Below are 22,884 nucleotides of genomic sequence, written 5' to 3'. Positions count from 1 at the left end.
GAAGATTTACATCTTGTCTATTTTTTATTTACTTTTTTTTTTTTTTATATATTCCATATTTAATGTTTTGCTAATTCCTAATCTTAGCCTCCTAGTGGTCAGTTCTATAACCATGGTGCTGTGGGATCACACCTGCACCTGATCTCCGCTTTGGGGGTTTCCGTCTTCTGCCTGAAAAACTGGACAGGAGATGGAAACCTGGCAGTCAGTGTCCGCCTGTGAGCGTCTTGTGGTCTCCGCAGCAAAACAGTTTGTTTTTTTGTTTGTTTCTTTTTTTAACCGAACACAATGTCCTGCATGTCCGACATTGTGTCCAGCTAAAAAAAAAAAAAACTGTTTCACTGCGGACAGGCACAAGACGCTCACAGGCGGTCACTTTGCAAATCCATTCAAGTGAATGGGTTTGAAAATTGCCTGCCGGTTTCAGACTCCTGTCCAGTTTCTCAGGCAGAAGATGAAAACCTGCAAAGCAGAGATCGGGCGCAGGTGTGAACCCGCCCTAAGCAAGAAAAATGCTTTATTTGAATATAGTTTCAATGTTTTTAATAAAAGTACATACTAAAAATGCAGCGGCCCCAAATGGAGAGAAATCAATGGCTGTAATCTGTGAAGGTCTGAGCTTGCTGTGCAGAGACGTGTATTGCATCGGGGGCTCGATCAAACCATATCTTGTTCCATGAGTTACTAAGCCCTATAAAAGAATAAAAAGGAATTGTAAAGTACAGTACAGTATAGCAATGAGTGAAGTAAACTGCCGAAAATGTATTTCTTCTATTTATAGTTTATTAATAAATGCAATGGGCTCTAGTATAAGATATACTGACTTAGGCGACATGCACACGACTGGGTGTAACCAGGCTGTGATAAAAATGGCACATGAATGACAACCGTGTGCTGCCCGTGCCTACACGGCCCATTCAGTGATGTCAGGGAGCTTGGGTCACAAAATGGACAGGGGTAGGGCCTGTGATGAATTTTGAATTCTGGTTCATATTTTCTGGTTGAAAACATACAGCGAGTAAAGGAGCCGTAGAAATGAACGGGTCAGTGACCATGTAAAAAAACACAGCTAGCACATCGACAATGTGCAATGTCATGTTCATTTTAAAGAGGACCTTTCATGGGTTTGGGCACAGGCAGTTTTATATAACGCTGGAAAGCCGATAGTGCGCTGAATTCAGCACACTGTCAGCTTTCACGATCTGCGCCCTGGGTGAAGAGTCTGTCAGGGACATCCTTCTCCACAGCAGCACCAATAGTGTGGTACTGTGAGAGCAGGGAGGAACGCCCCCTCCCTCTGCTCACAGTACACGTCCATAGACGAGTATTATCAGGAGAAGGAGGTGGCGTTCCTCCCCGCTCACACTGTACAGCGCTATTGGCGCTGATGTGAAGAAGGACGTTCCTGACTGACTGTTAGGAACGCTCTTCTGACTGTGAAAAGCTACGGTACCGATCGCTCTTCACCCGGGGTGCAGATCGTGAAAGCCGACAGTGCACTGAATTCAGCGCACTATCGGCTTTTCAGCAGTATATAGAACTGCCTGTGCCCCAAGTCATGAAAGGTCCTCTTTAAGGTCTCATGCACAAACCCTTTTCTAAACACATACTGCCCTCTACAGGGCGAGGCTGATATGTACATGATATCCAATCAAATGAATGCATGCAGACCATTTACTGTGGGCAAGTTAGATTCTCCATAGTGAGCTCTACTCTTTGTAGTGGAAATCTGATCATAGAAAGACTGTCTAATGGAAAACTTCCTTTAATAGAGAACTCACATGGGAGTGCTGTGAATAGATGCCATAAAAGTAATCTGCAAAGCAAAACCACTATTCTAAAAAGTCACTATAGTAGGGACCAGCTCTGTCTACACTGTGTAACAATGAAAAAACTCAACAACATTTGACAAAGAATAAATCTTAAGACATACTGTAAGAGTATAAAAATACATTATAATCTTAAAAAAATATATAACTACACAAAAAATAGAAAAAGTAATCATTGTGCCAAAACAACTGCTAATATTTATGAAAGGACTTATCCAGTATAGAAACCCTATTTTACACCCCCTATTAGGGAAATCTAGGGTATTAGAGAGGGTCTCCTCTTGCGAGCGGTTGATTTGAGTGAGCACACTGTAATATGTAATCTGCCCTGTGGTGGCGCTGCAAGAAAACTGAACACTTAGGTTTCCCCACAGATAACAGTTGAATACTGTGGGTCCTAGTAGGGGAACAGTTTAGGATATGCTTATTGCCAAGGGACATTTTTAAGGCTACATTACCACTATTAAGGTCTGCTAATCTCATCCGTCACAGGGTGACAGCAACAGACATTAATAGTTGTAGAATGCAGACAGATCCCTCTCCCGTCTGGTGTCTGTCTGTCTGTGGGGGAGAACTATCAACCATCATTAGGGCTCGTTCACACGGGGCAAGAGGGGGCGGATTATGGTGCTGAATCCACGTCATAGTCCGCCCCCTCACAATGGAGGTATATGTAGATCGCCAGCTTACTTTGTTCCATGAGCGTCATGGTGCCGCTCACGGAAAAAATAAGCGAGCTGTCCTTTCTTCAGGCAGACTCTGCGGCTGATTCAGCTCCGGCGTCCGCCTCGCGGCAGCACCCTCCGGACTAGACCCATTCATTTGCAACTACTCCGGAAGGGGAAGCCGCGACTGTCATGATAGGTGTATTTTGGCCCTATTGTGACGCTGCACTCTCACGTCACTCTCAGGACCAAAATCCGCCAATCCGCTCCCCGTGTGAACGGGGCCTTAGATAGATGCAAAACAATATATGTACAGCATCTGTGATGTATTCTAACTTACAATGTCTGTTCCAATGACAAAATGATTGAAGTCTCGAGGAAGAAATTTAATATTTAAAGTTTGCGGGCTTCCCAGCATGAGGACATCTTTGTGGAAAAATCTAGAAAACAATGTTAAAATGCATTATTTATTTTTTTTTGCAATATAAATGATCAAAAAATATACAATTAATATCACATACGGTACTGTGCAAAAGTTTTAGTGTGGAAAAAATGCTGCAAAGTAAGAATGCTTCCAGAAATAGAAGTGTTAATAGTTTATTTTTATCAATTACCAAAATGAAGTGAATTTATAAAATAGAAATCTAAATCCCATCAATATTCGGTGCGTTCTCTTAGTTCTCCAAGATGGTGGGAACAACCTCCCTGTGGAGTTCCTTTAAAAAGTCTACAAGTGTGCCTAAACGTTTGCATGGCTCTGTATATTTGTAACCTCGAATGAGATCTTTAGGATTTAGAGAATACCAGAAAACCCAAAAAGCATCCAGAATTTTGACATGACTATACCAGCATCATATTTCAAAGTGTCATTTAACCCCAACCTTGCCTCATGGTAAGACATGTTAGAAGGACAAGAGCACCCAGACACAGCAGGGTGGAGCGACCTCCTGGTCGCATCAGACCGGGGGTAGGCTACATTTTTTTGTACAGTGTAACAAATTAAAATTAAAAAAAATCAAAAGATCAGGTACTCGGTGTACCGGGCTATAAATGAAAGGTTCTCATCCTAAATGAAAGGTATGTAATGGGACTTATGGCCGTACATCAGTATTACAGCCCTGTGAAGCCTAATGCTGCATTCAGATGTTCATCCGTCATTGTTTTTTGGGGTTTTTGTGCGCTATGCTGCGCTTTTTTGTGTGGTAGAATGGCATACATCCCTATGACGCTCCACACCCCTCCATCTCTTACATAGGGCTACTTTTACCCTCTGCATCCCTTCCATGTATATGGAATGAAGAGGAAGCAGAAGTGCTGTGGAAGGAAAGAAGAGGTGAAGGCTGCAGCAGTCCTACGTAAGGGGGGCGTTCACGCTACCGTTGTTAAAGCATGCAGGACTTTAACTTCTTTTACAAAAATAAACAAATACGCAGAGACAAACATGTCTCTGCAACAAGTTAATGTCTGTTGACGTCATCCTATGACGGAAGACAGCAATGGACATTAACAGCGGTAGTGTGAACGCTCCTTAAAGGGGACCTTTCACCATTTGGGGCACATGCGGTTTAAAACACCGCTAGAAAGCCAACAGAGTTTTTCCCTTTATGTGTCCCAGTGAAGAGCTATCAGTGCCGGTACCATAGCTCTTCACTGTCAGAAAGGCGTTTCTGACAGTCAGCCGGGAACGCCCTTCCTCACAGTAGCGTCTATAGCTCTGTAATGTGAAAGGGGGCATTCCTTACCGCCCAGCAATGATGCTGAGTGGTGAGGAACGCCTCCCCCCCCAGTACTTGTCTATGGATCCTCACTGCTCTCACAGTACAGCGCTATAGAAGGCTGCTGTGAGGAAAGGCGTTCCTGACTGACTGTCAGAAACACCCTTCTGACTGTGAAGAGCTAGGGTACTGGCACCGATAGTGCTTCATCGGGGACACAGAACATGAAAGCCTATAGTACGCTGAATTCAGTGCACTGTCGGCTTTCTAGCGGTGTATTATACCACATGTGCCGCAAGAGGTGAAAGGTCCCCTTTAAGGAAAGAAGGGAGTCTATGCTTCTGGCTGCAGCAGTCCTTACATCTTATATCTTACACAAAGCTGGTGTAGCCAGGAGTCAAGATCACATTCTTTCCTTGCACAGGACTGCTGCTTGTCCCTTCATACTTTACACAAGACAGAATACCCATACCAATAAATAAATCACTTACCTGCTGGAGTTGTATACCACTGGGTCAGAAGCAAGCAGAGGTAACTTTAGCAAGGGTTAATTCCATTGAGACCGGCCAGACAGGGAACCATTGAGAGGGCCGATGAGTTATTTGAAGTGAACCAAGCTGCGTCAGGTCAGGCGCTGATGATTTATGAATTGGTTTGCTTGTTCCCTGACCTGACGCAGCGCTAGCATGAGGATGTTATCTTCAAATAATTGGTTGGTCAGCATTTTAGACCTTAAAGAGAGCACGGTGCTGAGTAATTATGCCTAAAGTGCTGACCACGGCCCAGGTGCTGGAGGTGGACGACCCAGCATTAGACATTGCATTAACTGTAGAATAACATCAAGAGAAGCAAACTGGGGCTCCAGTGTTATTAATGGAGGAAGGAAATAATCAGAACAACAACTTGTATATAATCTATACTGCCATCTTTAATATTACGATAGAAGTAACATAGTACACTTACCTGTCACTGAGGTGTATCGATGAGCTGTGTATCAGTTTCACTTTCCCACCTGGGATTAATCCTAGACACACAGGTACAGTTTTTTAATTTTAACTGTTGGATCACAGACCATAGAAAAAAAAATGTAGCTGCGCAAATATTAAAAAAAAAAAAACTTACCCAGGTCATTTTGGGAGCCAGCGAGGTCAACCTTTCTCAGCTCTACCACTACCTGCAACGACATATTAGGATTTCTGAAAACTTGATAAAAAAAAGCAGATGCATTTGCAAACTGGTGTAGACGTGTTTTCTGCATTTATATTACAGCTAATATGAAAGTTTACATAAAAGGAATATAGATACTTTTGACATGGAAAAATTAGTTTTACATGTTAGCAGCCATCTTGAAAAAAAAAAAAAAAGCTGCTCTATGTTTTAGGCTGCTAACTCTGTTCCTTCAGACCATTTGGTTGGAAAATGAAGAGAAACTGAGGCAGACTGGCGCCCCAGCTCCTCTTCATTCTTCCGAAAATTGGCTTTCTGCAGCAGCTTTCAGTCACTGATCAGCCCCAGATGAATGGGTCTGATCTGCTGACTGTATTGTATCAAGGGTCTTGTGGTTGATCAGCTGCAGAATCCGTGCCGTGATCAAGCAGGAGGTTTAATTTTTTTTTCCAACACCCTGCTCTGATTTATGCCCTACCATTGAAAACAATAGAGGGATCTGGCAAACAATGTGGCAATGATATTGAGGAGAAATTGGACTCAAAATCTGTCACTTTCTGCCATGTGACCATACTTTAAATGAAGACTATTTAGAAAGTCACTTAAATTTAGTATGTAGGAAGCAAATAAACAAAACAAAACAAAAAAAAAGGTGCAGTGCATAAGTGTCTAAAGGTTTTAAGAAAACGTTATCCTACTATCCTATATTGTAAATGTGAAAGTTTGTATGTTTGTGCGTTTGTTCCTCAATCACGCAAAAACGGCTGAACGGATTTGAATGAAATTCGGCACATAGATAGTTTGTAACCTGGATTAACACATAGGCTTCTTTTTATCCCGTAAATGACATGGATTCACAACTGTTATGAATTTATGTTCACATACTATATTACACTGCTCTTATCTCAGTTTCTGAGAAAGCCAGGGCTGTTATCTCTCTGTGTGAACACTCACTAACCCCCAGTGTACATGCATTTGCATATTATCTGACATGAGCAAACACCTTTAATTCAAATTGGCAGTTTCTCAATTTTAAACATGCCCGGAAAAAGAAAATCTAATTTGTCGCAAACAACGAGAGCTATGAAGGAGCCAGAAGTCAACAGAGCTCTCTTCAAGCGGAGCTGAGGGGGATAGACACCCACAACACACTCATTATATGGCATCACAGCGAGCTGCTGAAAAGCCGGAACATTTACAGGCACGGTGCAAACAACCACCTCAGTGCCAGGGCAACTTGAGAGTTGCTGAAACGCCGGAGCAGGCCGATCATCAACGCCGACAACATGCCGATTATATAGCGTCCCAGCGAGCGAGTTCAGCAGCAGGCCAGCTTGACAGCTATCGAAACGCTGGAGCTGGTGGATCATCAATATCAACAACACGCTCATTATATGGCTTCCCAGTGAGCTGCTGAGATGCCGGAACAATCACAGGCACAGCGTGAGGAACAAGTTCAGCAGCAGGACAGCTTAAGTGCTGCAAAAACGCCGGAACAGGCAAACCATCAACGGCAGCAATTTGCTGAATACACTCATTATATGGCGTCCCAGCGAGCTAATGAGATGCCGGAACAATCACGGGAACGGTGCCAAGCCAACTTGAGAGCTGCCAAAATGCCAGAGCAGGTGGATCATCAACACCAACAACACGCTCATTATATGGCATCCCAGTGAGCTGCTGAGATGCCGGAACAATCACAGGTATGCTAAGATGAACAAGTTCAGCAGCAGGACAGCTTGAGAGCTGCCAAATCGCTGGAGCACGCAAACCATCGGCAGCAGCAATTTGCTAAATTTAGGTGGATCATACACGCCAACAACACGCAGACGAAGTCGCAGGCAGAGGCTAGTAGGACATATTTAATAGAGGAACAAGCACAGGGAAATTATACTAAAAATTGCAATACCATATCTGTATTATACAACTCATATGTAACATAAAAATAGTATAACCTATATAGAACCAAGCAAAGTCTGTGTTGCATGTAGTAGAAAGCAAGAGTACTGAATAAATTATAGATTACTAATCGAGCAGTCAAGTATCAGATCAGATCCAGCCTGCATTATTCAGCAGACAATTCCCTACACAACTGCAGCACGGCTCCTATTCAGTAAGTAAATGGGAGCTAAGTTGCAGTAGTCTGGCACAGTCACTACACAGTGTATACAACTTCTTCTGGCTCCATATGGTGTGTAATTACAGTACTGAGCATGTGTGACCACCAGCACAGGACACATTAGGATTATGGTCTAAAGACTCCATAGGGCAACATAAGTTTGCAACAGTAATTTCATGCACTTTTTTTTTTTTTTTTTTTTTTTTTTAGAGGATCCATCTGAAAAGTTATGTTTCGCTAATAGAAAGAATTCATACTGTCTTGAGACAAAAGGAAATAAAATTTGGGTTTTGTTATTCTATTGCTGTTTTACTTAACTTTCAAACTTACCCACAAGATAAGATGGCCGCTTTCATCCAGAGATGCAACTTGAAATGACAAACCTGACATCTCTGCAAAACAACAGGTAAAATATTCAAAAGCAGTCAATTGGGAACAGACACCACACAAAGAAAAAACTCTGCAGACAATTAGTATAAAGATAAGACAAGGAACCAGAGATTTATGTAAATATCTTTCCCTCATATGTCCATCTGAACTGGAAATATACAACTGCAACTATGGTATATTGGGCTGACAGTCAGTAAGCCAGGCCACAGATTCCTACACCTCTATTTTTCCACAGCCTGACTCTGCCTCCTTCATAAATGGCTGACAGCTATGGTAAGGGTATGTTCACAGAGAGGAAAAGTTGGCGGAAACTTGTAAACATTCCGTCATGGCATCCCGAACCCGTTTAGGCCTGAATGAATGGGCATAAACAGGAATGTGTCTCAAGCTGTGGAGCCGTGGATGACTTAGGGCTCGTTCACACGGGGGGGGGCAGATTTTGGCACAGAGAGTGACGCGGGGAGCAGCGTCACTCTCAGGTCAAAACCCGCCTGCCACGACCGTCGCGGTTTCTCCCTCCGGAGTCGGCTCAAATGAATGGGCCGATTCCAGAGGTTGCTGCCGCCAGGCGGAATCCGCCTGAAGAAAGGGCAGCTCACTTCTTTTTTCAACATGCCACTAGCGGAAAAAAGAACGCTAGTGGTCTCCATAGACCACCATTGTATGGAGGCGGATTTTGAGGCGAAATCTGCCGTCAAAATCCGCCTCCTTGTCCCCCCGTGTGAACTAGCCCTTAGCCGCAGAATAGGCAGCAAGATAGGTCATGTCGCTTCTTTTTTTCCCCACTACTAGCTAGCTGGAAAAAAAAAGTGAGCAGCTCCCATTGAAGTCAATGGGAGCCATTTCAGCAGGCAGATTCAACATCCACCTGCAAAAAACTCAGTGTGAACATACCCTTAGTCAGAAGCAGTAAAAATCCTCTAATTCATTAAAAATGCAATGTAAGTAAATATGTAACAAACTATACTTTGAATTAATTATATTAAAATGAATTAATCTTTATATTTAGAAGCTGCATTTGGCGTTTCTAACTTTATTCCCACTCCACTCAAAATGGGTCCCTATTTCATATCCCTGCTCTCAGCTATCCATTACGCCATAGATTTCTGCCAAATAACGTCAGACACGTATTTGCCGTACTATTTCTGTTATCATAACCTAAACTTGAGGTTAAAGGAGTTTTCCCAATGAACATAGCCATATTTAAAATTTTAGTAAAAAGTAAAGTGCATATATAAATAATTAAAAATTTGGCAGAGTTTTCAAGATGTCCTCTAACCATCTTAGTGATGAATGTCTGTTGTCTTGTTCAGTTGCCAAAGGATACGACCAAGAATGTAGTAAACTTTCTATGGTCTGGGACTTGTCAGAAGCCCAGTCATGATGTCCTTATTGTGGACAGGTTATCAGACAGGAACACTATATGTATGAGAAGAAATTTTGAAATATACTTTATTAACACATTTTGGCTCCTTTGGGGCAGTTCACATGGAGTAATGCGCTGCGCATTCAGGCATGTATACATGTGTAAGAGCGCGGCGCTTCAAAACTGATCACATTCATTTCAATGTGTGCCAGCATATGCGTGATACACATTGAAATCAATGGGAGGCTTTGTAACCCAATGATTTCAATGGGGGGGGGGGGGATAAAATAGTAAAAAAAAAAAAAAAAAAAACTTTAAAAATATATAATAAAAATATGAAATAAATAAAAGTTCTAAATCACCTCCTGTCCCTAGAATATATATATAAAAGTAGAAAAACATATATCATAAACCACCGTTTGTTTTTTTTTCAATAAAAGGTGATCTAAGCAATAGATATTCCCCAAAATGGCATAACTAAAAAGTACAGCTGGCCCCGCAAAAAAAAAAAAAACACTCTATGCATCCCCGTACAGCTGCAGGGTCACCTGTCAATGTGGCCTTGCAGCTGTTGCAAAACTACAACTCCCATATATTAAATATTTTACCAGTTTTTGCTTCAAAATTTTTTTTCCCTATTTTCCTCCTCTAAAACCTAGGTGCGTCTTATAGTCCGAAAAATACGGTATATGTTGTGATCCTCCACATTCTCATTTGTTCTACATGTTACACAGCCCTGTACTCATACACAGTAACATTCAGTAAGTAACAGTGACAGTTCTCAATAGAGAAGCCAGGGAAGAATAAAGAAATTCAGGATTTCACAGAAAGGAGACAAAATGTGTTAATAAACTATATTACAAAATGTATTTTTTTTTTTTAAATGTAGATTGTGAGCCCCACATAGAGCTCACAATGTACATTTTTCCCTATCAATATGTCTTTGGAATATGGGATGGAGATCCATGCAAACACGGGGAGAACATACAAACTCCTTGCAGATGGTTTTATGCCCTTGGCGGGATTTGAACACCAGGACTCCAGTGCTGCATTGCTAACCAATGAGCCACCGTGTGGCCCCCATATTACAAAATTTATTAACCGCAAAACGTTTTTTGGTTTTTTTTAACCAGACACAGAGTCCTGAATGTCTGACTTTGTGTCCAGTTAAAAAAAACAGTTTCGCCGTGGGGAGGCAGAAGACTCACACAACGCTCACTTTGCAAACCCATTCAAGTGAATGTGTTTGAAAACTGACTGCCGGGTTTCCGTCCCCTGTCCAGTTTCTCGGGGCAGAAGACGGAAACCCGCCGGATTGGCTAAAGTGGAGACCGGGCGCAGGTGTCAACCCGCCCTCATATAGATTTTTTGGTGGGAAGGCGATCAGTGTATGAAGTCATCCATAGTGATGCAGCAAGGCTCATTAGAGGAGCGGACACTTCAATAGGTGGCACTAGTGATACACTAATATTTTTCCCATAAAGTATTGCCTGTAGGACTTCATATTAAGAATGAGTAACCCCTTCCCACCAATCTCAAATCTATACACAGACATAATACTTAGTTGCCCTAAGAATAGTTATTTATAAACCTGTGCGTGCAAGCTACAAGAGAGTATGGCCATACAGCACATCAAACTGTGCCCTAAAAGACAATATTTATACCCAAATTTACATATAAATGAGACACTGCCATTTTTTTTTAGCATGAACTGTAACAACATGAAAGTCAGTCCATATATTCTAATGATAACTTTTAAAGGTCAAACTTCAATACGGCCTCCACCCACAACCACAACATGTGTTTAACACACCCTTCCTGGAAATTCAGAATATGTTCCCACTATCTACACCTTGTGTGTAGGAGCAAGAAGCAAAGTAAATCATACAGAATGTGTTATGTCTTAGCAAAGCAGGCGCAATCTCATGGATGGGTGTATGCTGAAAATAGGAGGCGAAGTGGGATATAGATGACTAGGGACAGGAAGCGGTATGTGTGATAACAACCTGTGGACAGCTCCATGGAACATGCCAGGATTGGACCCCTACCACTCAAATATTGATGGTCATCCAGAAAGGCTTCTTTAACGTACCAAGCATATGGCAGAAAGCATGTACCAAGCAGTAGGAGGACATAATTTTAGGATAGTGAACACTTTGAGCTTCACAGTTTCCAGCTATTCAGCAGAAATATGTTTTATAACTGAAATTACCTTCAGGGGAAGACAAAGAAGAAATCCCGTGATCCTTTGTCTCTGTACTTGGGACAGGTTCTACGGCCTTCACTGGATGTGTGTGACTCACGTGAGTAAAAATGCCATCTGCAAATCATACAAATATGCAACAAACAAAACTAAATAACAAAGTACTGTAAAAATAAAAGACATTGAGTACAAACAGCAAAATCTATGGCCTTCCATTTGTGTTATATTTCTGTTTCATGTAAGACTTTTTTGCCCACTGATTTCAGGTGGACATTGCGATGGAGAATCTGCACAAATGAAATCTTACACTTAGTATTCTTGGTTTGCCTTAGTCAACTACATAGTGTACTATCAGCAAAACTGTGGCAAATGTATCAAAACTAGTACAAAATGTATTAAAAAAAATTGCAACTAATCAGATTGTAGCTTTCAATTCTAGGGAGTCTGTCAAGAGGAAAATAGACATCATTCTACTCATAGCACTTCTGACATGGTTTCCAAATAGGTCTGTATTATTTTGGATGGCTGCTCGGTTGCTGAAAATTTTGGTTTTATAATTATGCTAATGAGTTGAAAGGGCTTTTGGGGCATTTACTTTGCAGTGTGGGAATCTGTATAGCTGTGAACACCCCTAAAGCATCATCCTCCACCCGAAAGTGCTACACACCACTGTAAAAGAGTCTGGGTGGGGGAGAACATTAGCTGGCATGTGCAGTAAACTCAGTACTGCACGTGCGGAACCCACAAAAACCCTTTAGAAAGTGTTTAATGGGTTTTTACAGGTCATACAGAAGCCCACACTGCAATGTTAACGCACCTAAAGCCCTTTTAGACTCATTAGCATAACTGTAAAACACCAAAATTCTCCGCAACCGAGCAGCTGGCCAAGATAACACAGACCAGACTCCCTTTAAAAAAAATGACCTCTGTATAATGAAAGCTGCAATGAGACTGGTCCCTGTGGGCGACTTGTCTACTTGTGATCAAGGCTGTGGAGTAGGTAGGCCACCGACATTTTTCCACAGTCCTTCATAAATAGTTGCAATAAATATGGATCAAGCTATACATATAATTAAACTATTATATATAAGAATAATTAATTTCTCAAGTTTTTTTTTCCGCCCCGACTACAGCTAAAATTGATTTCCACTCCAACTCCATAGTCCTACTAGTGATAAATCTCCCCATTTATCACATTCTTTAAAACAATAAGAACATGAGGATGTAAACCATGGTTTAGGATGTTATTAAAAGGTATTTTCCCTTCTGCGGAAGTTATCCCCTCTCCACAGGAGATCAGTGAGGGGCTAACCCCACTGATGGGGAAGAGGTTGGGGAATAGGGGAGTCTGTCCCCACACAACTTTAAAAATAAAAGTTCTAACCTGTAGAAAAAGTAGGAGACCTAAATGTCCAGCCGGCGTCTTTGATCACCATAGTCTGGTGCATACTCGAGTCCTCCCGTAGATCCCATACTAATACAGAACCGTCCACTGTACCAGCAAACACCAGAGACGCTTTGCCTGGGCTGAAACAGCAACATTTGACCTATAAAATTCCAATAAGCGAGTCTGTGAAAATACAATCTGTAAGGACACTAAAAACTATATTTGGATCAGAGGCGAGTCCTGGCGTGCTGCAGCCCACAGATAACATGTGCGTATCTCTGGGCCTGCAAGGGTAAGCTCCGAGAACTCCACAATCCAAAAAAATATATTCAAAGATTTGCAGAAAAATAGTAGAGTCTGTATTGCAGAGAAACTTTGCTATATAAGACCAACAGCTCAAGAGAAGTAGCGAACTTTGAAAGTAGACAAAGTAAAATATGAGATGCAAAGAGAAATTTCAGATGACATATAAAGACAAATAAGATCATATTTTCATACCTCGGATTCAGAACAGAGGATTTTCTGGGGAGTAGAAGGCTGCCATATATTCCATACACAGATGATATACTTCTCCCAGACACTGCTAGACTCAGTGCTGTTGCCCAATCCATGCAAGGTAAGCAAAAGGTGCCTTTGTGTGTCAGAAAACTGCAGCTGGTATACACTACGACCTAGAACAACATAAAGGTGTGCAAAATAGGTTTCTTTTTGGCTTTTTTTTTTTTTTAACAAGGCATTCATGGGAAATCTGACAGCTTAACTACATTAGTACATTGTGTTCTTTCCCAAGAGAACAGGGCAGATACTGCAAAATGTTCCAATAAATCTAAGCTAGGGACACATGGTGACATCACAAAATTATGCCAGGTGAGCAAATGCAAAGCTAAAGGAGCCCATACTCCTTCAATGGACAGTAGCCAAACACTTACTCAGCGGGCAGCTATTAGTAATGACCATCCAGCCCCATAGACATGCACACTCATCTGGACGTACAGCTTTACTAATGTGCCCCACGTCAGCACAACACGTGATGAGCGTTACATTGTGACTCTATTTTGATAACATAAATCAGATTAAAGGGGATCTGTCACCAGGACCTAGCATATCACCTCAGCCCCGCACATTGATAGGTAGGTTAGCGTCTAATGAATCAGACTCAGTTTTCCCCTTCTGAACCAATTGGTGAGATATTGCCTTTTGTCAACATGTAAATGAGCTCTTTGGAGCAATGCGGGCACTGTGACTCTGTTGGTTCATAGATTTAGAGACATTGCTCCAAAGAGTTAATTTGCATATTGACAAAAAGGCAATATCTTGGCAACTGATTTACAGGGGGGAAAACATTTCAGGAGACGCTAACCTGTCTATCTGCAAGGCTGGGTTGATATGCTGGGTTTTGGCGGCAGACTCCAATTAACACTGGAGCCTTCCTTGTATTATAAGAGCAGCCTTCTTCTGATTGGTAGCTATGTAGTAACGCATTTTAATTACAGATGGGGGTAATGTCTGGTTAGCGGTGGCATACCCTGGAAAAATTACAAACTGTACATATGTAAATATAATGTGTCTTTACTTTTATGAAGTGCAGATAAAACTTTACTGCACCAATTGCTCCTGTTTTATTACACAAGATAATGTAATAAAAGGGAATGTCAATTACAAGGTTTTTCCTACCTTCAAGAAAAGGCAAGTTGGTATTTAGATGGAAGCAGCTATCGCTGATAGACAGGCAGGGGGCTTTAGACTGAACCTGGTCACTAGATTGCTTTTCAGCCCGATTCTCTTCTAGCAGAACAGTCATGACCTACAAACAGAGATGTACAAATCATACAGTAAGAATGGGGCACCATGTTGGCCCAGTGGTTAGCACTGTAGCCTTGCAGCGCTGGAGTCCTGGGCTCGAATCCCGCCAGGGACAACATCTGCAAGGAGTTTGTATGTTCTCCCCATGTTTGCGTGAATTTCCTCCCATTCTACAAGGACATACTGATAGGAAAATAAATGTACATTGTGATCCCTATATGGGACTCACAATCTACATAATAAAAAAAAAAAATCACAAAGTAAAATGGAAACACTACAATTACATTTACTGTAATCATATACATTTAGAAAAATAATACAAGAGGTAAAATAAGAAATTATGTGATATATCTTATTAATGAAATAGGTTTTCTTTTCCTCTTATCATGCTGAATGACATTTAACATAGAAATCTATGGAGAGGGGAGGGGAGGAGGATGCGGCTGCTGGAAAAGACACAAATAACCCCAACTGCTAAGCTCTTCTACACTGTGTGTGAGAACATTTCTCAGATACTGCTATCTTTCAAGATAAGACTTTACCAATTAGAAAAATATTTAAATAAGTCTCCTCGCTTGAGTAGGAATGTCTGACACCAACCTGACAGGCAGAACGAAGGAATGTTGTCAGCCGCTGTGAGTCCACCTTGGTTACAACCCCTGTATCTTGTACATTTTCATTTTTAGGGCCTGTAAGAAGAAGGGAAGATTATAAATGTAAGTGGATTGACTGATACGTTACTTGCAAGTCTCGTGTATATATAATACTTTAATATGAGACTCTACAAAGTCAATGCAAGTCATGCTGTTCACACCTCATGTATATAACACAATCCACAGAAATCAGATCAGTATTGATCCAACCGCCAAAAAGTTCTTGCTCCCATTGGAAAGTTGGCTTTGCACATTTTTATTAGGAAATTATGCTTTTTAAAAACTTCTGAAACGTGAAGTTTTGACCAGTGAGGGCCCAAGTATTCAGATTCCCAAAAGTCAATACAAGGAAGAGCAGAAGCAACTAGCTGAGGTTTCCTTCAAATCGAATCTCCATCTTCTAGCTCTCTCTCGCAAGCTAGGATTAGCTGTGTAGATGCTATGTACTTTCTCGGTCTAGCATACAGAAAACCAGTGCAGGTGCTAAAAGAAAGCCTATATAGGGTTGTTCTGTACTTGAGCCATCTCCGGCGCCTCTACTGAAGTGAATGGGTGCGTCACATCCAGCAAGGGCACATCTAGGATTATCACGCTAAACCACTCCCTCCCCTTCCCCCACCGCTTAAAATCAGTGGTGTCTCAGCTGTCAGAACCCCACCGATGGCATAAACCTTTTAAAGAGGACCCTTCACGTCCTCATTGATGTGCGGTATTATATACCGCTAGAAAGCCGACAGTGCACTGAATTAATGGATATATCCCCATTGTCAGAAGAGTGGGCCTTACAGCTCGGCGTCATCATTGCGCGATAAGGAATGCCCCCTCTGACAGTACAAGGCTATGAAAGAGTACTGTCAGGTGGGGCGTTATCCACAGCCCAGCGATGATGCTGGGCTGCAAGGCCTGCCCATCTGACAGTGGGGAGATATCGGTGCCAAAATTAACAATACTGCCCAGCGGCACATACTGGGAAAGCAGACAGTGCACTAAATACCGCACATCTATGAGGACATGAAAGATCCTCCTTACATGACAATGCAAGTCTCATGTTCAGGTATAAGCCAACAGCGGCAAAACAAGATCATATTTTGCAAACGGAGTTCTTTGACAAAGATGATATTGCCCTGTATTGTATATTTGTAGATAGATTTTTATTATGGCTACAGTTTAGCTCACCTCCACACACAGCAGCGCCCTCTCCTGGATACTGAGTCCACTTTTCTTCAAGATCTATTTCTTCAGTTTGAATTTCTCGGTCAATGGCGTCTTCATTGCACTGCACATAAGCCTGACAGAACATGATAAGCAAACAAAGGAGGGTTATTTAATAAAACAGGAGTGTTTCTAATGTTAACTACATATGTATATCACAAATGTAGTATGAACAGCCCGATATTAAGTATTCTTAATTAAAGGAACACTACATGTAGAAATGAAGGATAAAAGTAAACAAAAAATATAGTTGTCCTCATTATTTGCCTGTCTAAAGCATCCTGACAGTCCTAGAGAAATCCTACAGAAAACACAGGGGTCCATTTCCTTGTCCATTTGATCTTTGGTTGGAGACTCAAAGTGGAAACTCAGCAAAAACGTGAAGGTGAAAAGGGGTCGTGTCATCATAGACCAGGGGTAGGGAACCTTCGGCTCTCCAGCTGCTGAGAAACTACAACTCCCAACATGCTCCATTCACTTCCATGGGAGTTCGTAGAACAGCAGAGCAAGTATGCATGCTGGGAGTTGTAGTTTTGCAACAGCTGGAGAGCCGTACATTCCCTACCCCTGTTATAGACACTTAACCAACATCCATACAGGTTAAGCCTCCGAATTCTGGGTGGGACTGTTGGGACTCCCAACATTAAGGAGAACAGGGAGCGGAAAGCTCCTGGAATCCTCCTTGTGACTAAAGCACCAGTGTGACTAGAGTGACCAGCGCTCCACTAACTTCTTTGGGATTGATGAAAATGTCAATGTACAATTCATGTCTATGGGGCTGCTGCAATCTCCATCACCCCCATAGAAGTGAATGGAGTGTTGGTCATGTAAGTACACTGATGTTTCATTCACATGGAAGACTCAAGGGGGCTTTTTGATCCGCATTTTCTTGAAGGTGTCAGATCGCTGGAACCCCCAGTAACCTGAAACTTATCACCTATTCTGTGCACAGGGTTAAAGAGGACCTTTCATGGTTTGGGGCACAGGCAGTTCTATATACTGCTGGAAAGCAGATAGTGCTCGTCCATAGACGCACTGTGAGCAGAGGGAGGAGGCGTTCCTCCCCGCTCACACTGTACTGCGCTATAGGCGCTGCTGTGGAGAAGGACGTTCCTGACTTACTGTCAGGAACGCCCATCTGACTGTAAAGCGCTACAGTACCGGGACCGATAGCTCTTTACCCGGGGCACAGATCGGGAAAGCCGACATTGCACTGAATTCAGCGCACTGTTGGCTTTCCAGCAGTATATAAAACTGCCTGTGCCCCGAACCATGAAAGGTCCTCTTTAAGTGTCTATAATGGCAAAACCCTTTATCCAATTTTTGTCCTACTGCGGACAGGGCACAGAAGTGAGATTCATGCTCCAGACAGTTCTCTTACAGCTTGTGAGGAGGAGGAGGAGGAGGAAGGAGGAGGAGGGGGAAGGGGGCATGGATGAGATCCCAAGACACAAAGAATACATTTTGAAAACAAGCCTAGGGAGGGGGGGAAAAAAAAAAAATCATACTCCCCTGTCCCCCGATGTCCTCCCAATGGATCAGCAGGACTGGACTGTGCAGGGAGGCATCAGAGGATCAGGGAAAGAAGAGTATGATTATTTTTAAAAAATTTTCACCTGCAACAGCCTATTTAAAATGTAAAATTTTTGCCTGGACAACCCCTTTAGGTATTCTCCAGTTTAAATTGTAATATAAGATAACACTGGACCAAAGAAAGGATGAAATGAATGGAGGAAAAGATTCCTTTTATATTATTGTATTTTCTACGTTTATTGTTCCTTTAAATCTAAGATACTATTAAAAATGAAAACAGAATCTCATTCTCTATCTACAAATCCTCTTTTTAAAATATGACTACCTGTAGAGTTCCTATCAATTATAATAGAGCTCATACTGTTTTTAACAGGCCCCTAGGAGAGTAAGCACTGCGCTCTGTCTCTATAGTTTCTACTCATCACGCATCACTGACCATAGGAAGTCTGTGGTGCTGATACAGATGTACTCTACCCTGATCTAATGAACAAAAATAATAAGTATATAGTTTATTTTTACATTGCCCGATATATTTTTGTACAGGTATATTCACACTGCTGTCATTCTGTCTGTTGTTTTGGAGGATCAGAGCAATGGACAGAATGCGGATGCAGATAGGACACTTCTCATTTGCTTCATCATTGACTTTAATGTTAAAAAAAAATAAACAATGTAATGTTAAGGTCAATGTTGACAGATACAAATGGATGGTGATCCATCTGCATGCTTCACTCCGCCAACGTTTTAGTTCATTGTTCTGATCCGATAACGAAACAGAACAACAGACAGGATGACGGCGGCGTAGACTTCATTAATAATTAAAGCGGTATTCACATACAGTTACAAAGGATTGATGTGGGTCCCACACTTACTTGGTGGTTTCTAGGGTCCTGCAGAAGCACGGTGCCCCCTACATTATTCTAATGGTGCTACATTTACTGCTGTTCGAACAAATGCCTAAAATATATCGCTTACAAAATACTACCAAGGTGCCAATAAACTCCATTGTATTTTTAGTGCACACTAGTAAACAGCAAAGTCTGAGCCATTCATACAAACCTTTTATAAAACATATTATAAGTATATATTACTGTTGTATAATCCATCTATATACCTGCTTTGTATTGGTCTTTCCAAAGTTCCGGATATACATTTCATATTCTTTTACAGGAGGAAGGTCCAATAAAGAAAAAGTAGAGGAAAAATCTAAGTCGATGAGGCGGAGGATTTCCAGACTGCGCTTCCTGTAATGAAATATTAAATTACAAATGCATTTAACATAGAGAAAAGCATTATACAGAGCTAAAGCAGAAACAGGACAATCATCTAATAGATTATTCATATTCAGTGCCTAGAGATGGACAATGAAATGTCAGCTCTATGGGCTATAGTCACATTGGCATCATGGCAGGGTCCATGCTGAGGATCATTTATATTCTGTTTTGTAACATACAAATCCTAAACTCAATATAATTGAGTTATAATGGGCTTCTAAATAAAAGCAAGGACCGACTAGATCCATGCCATGGGCTGCTTATAGTTATACACTACAGTGTCCCGCCCCATCATCTATATCCAGGAGGGACGCAGTCATTGTAAGACCTCACGACATTACAGCCTAGATATAAGCAGTCCACAGCCTGGCCCATGGCTGGTCCTTGCTGACTTGTAGAACAAGAATGCTGTGTATGATGTTAGAAACAAAACTGGATATAATCCTGAATTATAATCATTTTTCTAAATAAAGGTACAATTTAAAAGGACTTTCCAGGATCTGAAGGTAATTTATACTGATGACTGTGGATAGGTCCTCAGTATATCGGTTGTGATCAGGTACTTTGGCCACCACATGCCATATATCAGGTATACGGCCGGAAGCAGCCCTGCACCTCTTCAAGTTCATTGGAATGGGGCTGCAGTTCCAGACACAACTAATACACTGTACAGACCAGGAGCTGTATACAGTGTACGGAGCTGCATACACTGTAGTGATGGCGCCTACAATTGTAGTCCTGCTACCCCTCACTTGAGTAGAAGTAAGGACAGTCATACGTGGAGGGTTGTAAAACACATGTATAAGGCTGGTCTTACACGACCGTAGTTTTGCACCGCAAATGGTCCGCAATTGCGGGTTCAAAATTGCGGACCATTTACGGTCCCATAATTTTCTATGAGGCCTCTTACACGATCGTAGATTTTGTCAGTGGTGTGGCGTGCCGCAACTGTGGTCCAGACAGTATACCGCATGTCCGTAATGGCCGCGCTTTTACTGCACAGCATGGAAGGTCCAATAGAAGTCTATGGGCAGGTGCATTTTTGCGGATATACACTGAACATACATCAGTGTATATCCGCAATTGCGGATATCAACATGTGTGTTTTGTTTTTTGCGGAACATTGCGGATGTCTGCGGAATTAATTTTTAAAGTGAAATTTGTGTTGCGGATCCGCAAATTGGGACCGCAAAAACCACTACGGTCGTGTAAGACCAGCCTAAAGCTGCAGCAAAGTTATGATGTGATCATTGAACTATATCGGCAACATTAGGATGCTGATATAGTTGGATACAATGGCGAGCAGGGAGCTCAGGCATCTGCTAGTGATGTCTGCAACTCTGTGAAGACATGATGCATGGAGCCGGAAATAAGAAGAACAGAGCAGAAGAGAATTGAGGGGGAACCAGGATGGGTAAGGGTTACGGTTTCTTATTTATAGGGAGAAATGGGGAACATTATTACTTGTCTGGGGACCACTAGGGAGCATTATTATTAGTCTGGGTACCAAAAATGAACATTATTTCTTGCTTGCGGGCCATTGGGGAGTATTACTAGGTGTTGCAAGAGACACTGGGGACCCCAAAACCGTGTGGTGGGGAGCATGACGCTGTGTGGGGACTAGTAAGCAAGCATGGTGATGGTAAAATATACTGAAGCTTTTCCCCACAATGTCCTCAGCTCCTCCTGTCTGCATTTTCATGGTGCAGGACTGTATTCAGCAATACACACAGGGATCTCTGCGCCATCTCCCAAAATGTACTTTTCAACCAGATAAGGCCATAGTATACAGTGCCCTGTATCTATATCTGTTTTAATATTATAAATACTCATGAAAACTGTTATTATATTAAAGGTTGAGAAACCTCAGCCATGAGAGCCATGACAAACCTAAATAATCATACTTACTTCTGCCTGGTTGAGATTTGACCATCAACTTGACGCTGTTTTGCAGATCCAAAATCTATGAACACCCCTCGCTGAGCACTCTTTCTTGAAGAATTTCGACCTAAAATAAATAGAGAACGGTAAAAAACAGATTAATCACAATCGCCTCAAATGTCATCATGTTATTAAATTACCGTATATACTCGAGTATAAGCCTACCCGCGTATAGGCTGACCCCCCTAATTTTACCACAAAAAACTGGGAAAACTTATTGACTCGAGTATAAGCCGAGGGGGGGAAATGCAGCAGCTACTGGAAAATTTCAAAAATTAAAATGGTCGGAGTTTTTGGGTGCAGTAGTTGCTGGGTGCTGGGGAAGGGGAGGGGGTGTTTTGGTTGTCTGTCTGCCCCTTCCCTGAGCTTGAGGACTGAGTTTTTTTCCCCCCACTTGGAATTCAGTCTGGCTGAATATAGGGGATCTGCAGTGCTCCTATTAACCCCTTCACGACGGAACAGGAGCATTGCAGATCCCCTATATTCAGTAGACCGGGCACTGTCAGACACAGGATACCTAATGTGTATGTGTGTCAGTCATTTTCTACTTTTATATGTATTCTAGGGAAAGGAGGGATTTACAACTTTTATTTATTTTATTTTCTCATTATATTTTTTAAAGCTTTTTTCCCACTGTTTTATGGGAGATTCTATACATTACTATTGTGGGTGGTCATAGAGCATACAACACAGCTGCACCTCAGACGCTTTGTGTAGCAGCACCCTTGTGATGTGTTTAACACACTAAATAGAAGCTAAAGAATATACTGAAACATAGACAGTGGACAACTATAAACGGCCAGAAAAATTTTCATAGAAATCTGCAATTGAAGAAATTCTCTATTATTATTCACTATTACCAAAGCTGCACCAAAATAAATGTGCCAGAAAGACACATTCTATAATTCAGAGTGGCCCCCGGGACCCCTGTGTAGTGCCCACCTGAACACCTTAATGCCGCTTCATGGTCACAATCACTTCGGAGTTGAGTAAGAAAAAACTGACTGCAGTTTTAAAATAAAATGATTCATTATTTTTAATTATCTTATACAATCATTAACATATACTAATTAATGTATAATTAATTAGATGTATAGTTTGTTACATCTTTAAACTCATAGGAACCAATCACTGGCTTTCTAATGACTAAGAGGATGTTACTGCTTCTAACTGATCATGACTGTCAGCCATTGATGTTGGAGCAGGAGTGAGAGTCAGGCCATGGAGTTAGAGTTGGTGGTTTGGCCTACTGACTCCACAGCCCTGCATACTAGATCCTGCTGTCGGGCAGTACATGCACAGAACCAATGACAATTCTGTGGCTTTTAGCACTCCCAGGGATTTTTTGCACCCAGTCTTCCATTTGTAATTGCATTTTTACCCTCCACTCCAGTCTCTGGCTATGTCACTGGGCTGATACCAGACTCTCCAATTTATGCTGGATCTCATGTATGGACTGGACACCAGATGAATGGGAAGTCACAAAAATTTCTACAACAAAACTGCCCTGAGAGTGAACCAGTAAATTCTGCCATTCATTTTACATTTTTTATTGAAAGTCATGGGAGTGGCTTTTCTGCTCAATTAATAGATCTAATCCATAAAGATAGAGAACTAAGGCTGGCCA

General features: G+C 41.8%; 1 protein-coding gene across 1 annotated transcript in view; it reads right to left on the bottom strand.

Annotated features, from left to right (window-relative positions):
- The window catches only part of DYNC2I1 (dynein 2 intermediate chain 1), a 46,469-nt gene that overhangs the window by 5,660 nt on the left and 17,925 nt on the right, over positions 1–22,884 (bottom strand). The window contains exons 9-21 of the mRNA XM_075271521.1: positions 21,225–21,324; positions 19,157–19,286; positions 16,474–16,585; positions 15,245–15,333; positions 14,516–14,645; positions 13,340–13,512; positions 12,839–13,001; positions 11,464–11,571; positions 7,826–7,887; positions 5,332–5,383; positions 5,173–5,233; positions 2,835–2,934; positions 560–691 (exon numbers count right to left, since the gene is read on the bottom strand). Coding sequence (XP_075127622.1) covers positions 560–691; positions 2,835–2,934; positions 5,173–5,233; positions 5,332–5,383; positions 7,826–7,887; positions 11,464–11,571; positions 12,839–13,001; positions 13,340–13,512; positions 14,516–14,645; positions 15,245–15,333; positions 16,474–16,585; positions 19,157–19,286; positions 21,225–21,324 — 1,412 coding nt within the window. The remainder of the gene's footprint in view (positions 1–559; positions 692–2,834; positions 2,935–5,172; positions 5,234–5,331; positions 5,384–7,825; positions 7,888–11,463; positions 11,572–12,838; positions 13,002–13,339; positions 13,513–14,515; positions 14,646–15,244; positions 15,334–16,473; positions 16,586–19,156; positions 19,287–21,224; positions 21,325–22,884) is intronic.

This window comes from Leptodactylus fuscus, chromosome 4 (assembly GCF_031893055.1).
Source record: "Leptodactylus fuscus isolate aLepFus1 chromosome 4, aLepFus1.hap2, whole genome shotgun sequence".
In the NCBI taxonomy this organism is placed as follows: domain Eukaryota; kingdom Metazoa; phylum Chordata; class Amphibia; order Anura; family Leptodactylidae; genus Leptodactylus; species Leptodactylus fuscus.
The sequence above is the reverse complement of the archived record's forward strand: the minus strand, read 5'-3'. Positions and strand labels throughout refer to the sequence as shown.